Source organism: Limulus polyphemus, unplaced genomic scaffold (assembly GCF_000517525.1).
Source record: "Limulus polyphemus unplaced genomic scaffold, Limulus_polyphemus-2.1.2 Scaffold1747, whole genome shotgun sequence".
Taxonomy (NCBI): Eukaryota; Metazoa; Arthropoda; class Merostomata; order Xiphosura; family Limulidae; genus Limulus; species Limulus polyphemus.
In genome coordinates, this window is record NW_013667357.1 from 9,137 (window position 1) to 14,743 (window position 5,607).

At 31.9% G+C, this 5,607-nt stretch overlaps 1 protein-coding gene across 1 annotated transcript in view; it reads left to right on the forward strand.

Moving 5' to 3' along the window:
- Window positions 1–5,607, forward strand: part of LOC106464814 (chymotrypsin B-like) — a 22,826-nt gene that overhangs the window by 4,202 nt on the left and 13,017 nt on the right. Inside the window, exon 3 of the mRNA XM_022392597.1 lies at window positions 5,344–5,581. Coding sequence (XP_022248305.1) covers window positions 5,344–5,581 — 238 coding nt within the window. The remainder of the gene's footprint in view (window positions 1–5,343; window positions 5,582–5,607) is intronic.

The following is a 5,607-nucleotide window of genomic DNA, read 5'->3' on the forward strand; positions in this document are numbered from 1 at the left end:
AAAAAAAAGAGTCAGAAAAGTGCATCAAGGCAGTCGGTAAACTCCTTTGTGAACCAATCAAAATTAAGATCATTCATGAAATGAATTCAGGCGTATTCATATAATAACTATTGGTAAAAATCAGTTAGATTAACTACTTCTAATAAAAAAGGCAGTGCGTTTTGTTAACACTACGTTCCAACAATGGCTTTTATGTCATGTTGCTTAGCAACAAAAGTATAAACTAATGTTCTTGTTAGTCTTGTACTGAAAGTATAAAATAAAATGTGAAGACAATAAAACTGGAAAAATATTTGTTGATTTTTTTAATTTAGTCTCCGTTGATTTAAGAGTTTTTTTATATTAAAAACATTGGTGATATAACAGAAAATATATTGATTCAGAAACGATTAAGTTTAAAACTAAATCGATATTTTTACTTTCATGGTAAATTTTATGCACTTGGCTCTAGGCTAGGTGATCCCACACTACGTCTTTACTTTAGACTTATTATACAAACACTCACTACACTTATAAGGTTTCACGGAACACACAACCCTCACGATCTCCTTGCATCTCCGTCACTGAAATCATAATGGGCAGACTGTAATCGTACTATTCTATCTGGATAAATGCATTTTGGTACGTTTATGACTCCTCCTATTTCGAGAAATCAAGCATGACATGACGTGACATGAAACACATTGGCTTTTATACAGGGCAGATATTTGCATTGTATCGCTTCTTTCTGACAATTTTTTCTGATATTAATATATCAAAAGAGAACTTTTCATTATAAATCATTGTAACAATTTTATAATTGTAACGAAACAAAACATTCAGCTTATTAACAAGTATTTCTTTTACGAGTTGGTTAATTCTTGAGAAGTATGTAGCGTTTGAAAAAGTAGTTATGATGCTTCAGCAATGATTATACAATCTTTGCAGTTAAACTAAAATAAGAATCAAATAATAAATAAAAAAATAGTAAATATTTTAACAATTTATTACAATATTACAATTTGCGTTTTCACTAGGGTTGATAATTCTAAATATGTACAAAAGATGGCAGCAGGAGACACGATTACTGCTTTTCTACCATCACATATACCTCAAGGGTAGTAAAAAAGTAGTTGACTGCTGTTAAAACTATATATTTTTTATCGCTCAAGTACCCTGATGTAAGTGTCTAATTAAATGTACTGTTTAAATATTTATGTATTCTAAGTGATAAACATCTTAAATAATTTTTGTATTTTTGTATATCTACCATAGTCTTTCATTTTGTTAAAAAGTACTTAGATTTTTTATGATTTCTAGGCAGACTGTAATCGTACTATTATATCTGGATAAATGCATTTTGGCGCTTTTATGACTCCTCCCATTTTAAGAAATCAAGCGTGACGTGACATGAAACACACTGGCTTTTATATAGGTCAGATATCTGCACTGTATCGCTTCTTTCTGACAATTAATTTACTGTCAAACATAGGTATTGATGACAATATCTTATAAAGTAAGACTTAGTTGTTAATTGTTATTGTAGTAATATCTCACGAAAAGAAATTTACTTGATAATATTTAGTGCAGCAGTGTCTTGTGTAGCAATTATTTTGCGAAAACTTTATATGGTCATATCCTGTTTGATCAGAAGTTGATAACATTATTCACTTATTAATGTTTAGTATGGTAATGTGTCGTGAAATAGCGTATTGGAAGTTGTTGATAGAATACAATGGTAGTAATTAAAATTATTGAGTTAATCCTGTTAAAAGCTGTATCATATAAGTATAATTTTTATTTATTCCCTAATTTGTCTAAAATTGCATAAACATTTGAACTCCATGAAGGAGAAGTGGGATGAAATATTTTAATCTTATCTAAAAATAAAGTTTCTAAGAATCCATGAATTTAATCTTTTTACTTTCTTAAGAATTTGGAAGAACATTTTTCTCTTTGGAGATCTGTGAAAAACAAGCATATTGCAAATAGCATGCGTGCAAATCTCACGTGCTTTTTTTAAATCGTTTTATATATATATATATATATACTGATATATATATATATAAGAAAATAAAATTAAAATTTTATCGAAAAGTAGGGGTCTTTCGTTAAGTAGGGATCGTTGGTTATTCGTGAAATTTCTATAAAATATATCCAAAACAAAATAAATACTGTAATAAAATGTACACAAACAAGTAAAGTGATACTAGTTGAATATATTTTAAATCCATAATTTGGTTGGCAAATTTATACTGCTTCATTTAGTTATATGGATTACAATGTAGGGATTGAAAATCGTTTTGGATACTTCTTGTAGCAATTCTACGAATAACTAATGATCCCTACTTTCCATTAAAATTTTAAGTTTTTTCCTATTTATTTGTGCCGTTTTTATATCTCCATAAACTTTCAGTATAGCCATATCCTTGATAGCTATAACTTTTACAAGAATTAAAAGCACAATCACAAATTTATAAAATGCAATCCTTATTTTGGTATACAGATATGTATATATTGCTGCCAAATTAGGGATTAAATTTTATGATTTTGTGATTGTGGTTTTAATTATTGTTTCATTACTATTTATAGCATGATCCCTAGTTAATTTTAAAATTCATGATTTTTAACACTCTTGTTTGTTTAATAATTGTGTTATACCTGTATAAAGTATGTACTTTACCTTTAGAAACTGTCGCATGTCTATTTGTCGATATGAAGTGCCATCTGTTGGGTTGAATTGAGTTTAAAAGATGTTTAAGTACATGAATATGTTTACCATTTATGAAAAAATTCTGAATATATTTATCGGTATATCAAAAGCGGATATCCACAGATCAGTCTAGTAAGCTAGAGAAATCCTGTAGCGATAGTCCGAGCCGTCTATGGGCTAGCCCTGCTGACATGATCAGGTAGGTGAGTAGATTGCAAACGAAAATGTGGCTGTTTTAAAAATTTTTGAATTGTTATACTGTAATGTTAGCGACATTTTTAGTGTATTATTAGTACACTATCTAAAATACGGAAGTTATGTAAATTCATGATTGACGAAAGATTATTTTAGGACGTGAAAGTTGTTTCCCTTATATGTAATTGTAAAAAAAAACGCAAAAACGCCCATAAAAACTGCAAAACATAAAATGTGAAACCACAAATTTGCATGTGTCTCTGCATGGACCTAATGAACCTTCAAACCAATTTTGGCGAAGATCCATACACATCCTGTGAAGTAGTTACATGGCCATACAACAGAGAGTACTATTATATTTATATAGATATGTGCATAGTATATCGTAACCCATACATTGAACGGCCGGTTTTTCGCTTAGGAATTCAATAGGGTGGTTTTTCGGCGCGTGAATTTCTTGGAAACCTTGTCAATCCGTACTATTACGTACTACAATACTTAATAATATAAGTTTCCAGAAGATGAGCGGTAAATTTAAGGACTTAAAACGTTAAAATCCGGGGTTCATTTCTCTGCAGTGGTCAGAGCACAGAAAGCTCACTGTGCAGCTTTCCACTAAAAACAAAAGAAACTCACTTGTAGATCGAATTGATGTACTTTTTTCGTTGTTGTACCATTTTTCAGCCTGTAATCTTCCACGACTATTTCAACTCATCAAAGGAGACTATATAGTATTGATGCATTGATAAAAAATCCTCCTGAAACTGTATGAACTTATCTTAAATCGATTTTCACAGCTGCCTGCAGCTGTCAAGAACAGTTTATTCCCACATTGATATTTCATTATATTGGATTTTGTGACATAAGAGGCCTTCATGAAAATGCAGTCCAAAAGGGGATGTGGTGACCTCACAAGGGGACATGTCCCACATCTTGTCCATGCCTACTCCGTTTATTCTTTTTATTCTGTATACAATAAGCCAAGTGGACTAAACATATCAAACCTAGTTATGCTTATCATAAAATGATTAGGTTTCCGTGAGTCGAATTATTGGAGGCAATACATGTACTATAACGTATATTTATACAACACCAGAAGAATCAAATATTCGTGTGAACCCATAACTTATATGTTGTTTTTCTTCACAACTTGTCCCTTCTTTTTCAAATGCATGAGAAGGCAACCGGATTTCGTTCATTAGCTATTTAGGTGGATTATAATACAAAAAAAAGATAAAACGTCTTAAGATGTTTCTGTGTATTGACGTCATAGATTCGCTACTGTCTATACCAAAATAGAAGAATCATAGACACACTTTTGTATGTACCCGTAAGATGTATGATATCATGAACACAGGAAAACAAAGTAGGCATGGGCTGGATGTTGGACACACCCTCTTTTGAGGTTGTACAGAAGAAGTTTCATTACACCATAGCCATTCCTACCTTGTTTCCTCACTTTTTATTGTACTCATTTCTTCACTTTTATTTATTTTATTTTTTCAACTTCTTCATGCCATTTTTCCATACAAGGGGACATGATCTTATGTATGATTCATTCATTTGTGTTTATATCCTATATGTATATCATCAGTGTGGGTGTGCACCATATTATTATGGTATCTGCAAATAATGGTGTATGTGTGCGCATTCTCTTCACTTTGGTGTGTGTACATATTGTGAGTGTGCGTGTGTGCTGTACATGTGATGTCACATACTCTATGGTGTGCAGTGTCATTTGGGTGATGTAATGTGAGTTGTGGTGGTGCGCATATACCAAGGACTGACAAATTAGTTAATTAATTTAATCAACTACTTCATGCTAGTACTAACACGTGATCCCTGTGCTATTGTTCTATTTGGTGCACTTATAACTATGGTAAGTCTGTTTGTTACACAGCTAGAAGCTTTCAACAATGTCAGTCAGTCAGTGAGATTGAGAAATTTATGGTTTTGTGAATTTTTTGTATCTGCTCTGCTAACTTTCTCAAGTGGTTCTATGACTTTGTACGTGGGTTTCACTCAAATACGTTTGAAGATTTATTATTTGGTTGTTCAAGGTATATATATATATGAGTAAATAGCGTGTATTGTGTATCCACCACATTCCTACTATAAATACTACCGTGCTTATGATAGTTTGTACAATACTCCTTCTTCGTCCAATAAAAAATTCTCGAAGTTGTCCTATTAGGTGTAGCATCAATTAAATAACCCTTACAACAAAATATTTACAACGAAATTGTGATGAAATAATTGTATTTCATATTTACAAATTCAAGCCACTTTTGAGACGAGTAACACATTTCAAAAACACTATGTAGTCAGTATTATTTTTGGGAGGGGAGCTGTACGTAAAGACTTGTATGTGTGCGATATAATAAATCGTGTTTTTTTGCACATTAATCAAATCGCAGTAGACCTCTATTATTATTATTATTTTCACTCTGATCCAGTTTATTACCTTCCGATTTTTGAATCTGGAGCTAGAACTCAGTGATAACTGTAACTATGACCACGTGGAGTTAACCAATCGAATCGGACGACCTGTTCCCCTGAAACGTTTCTGTGGAAATGAAATTCCGCCATCAGTAACGGTTCCGGCTAGGAAGGACCTACGGATGTACTTCTTTAGTGATGAGATCTATGAATATAAAGGCTTTTCTGTAGAATATAACGTCGTCAAAAATGATGGTAAGCAGTCACAACTAATTATAAGG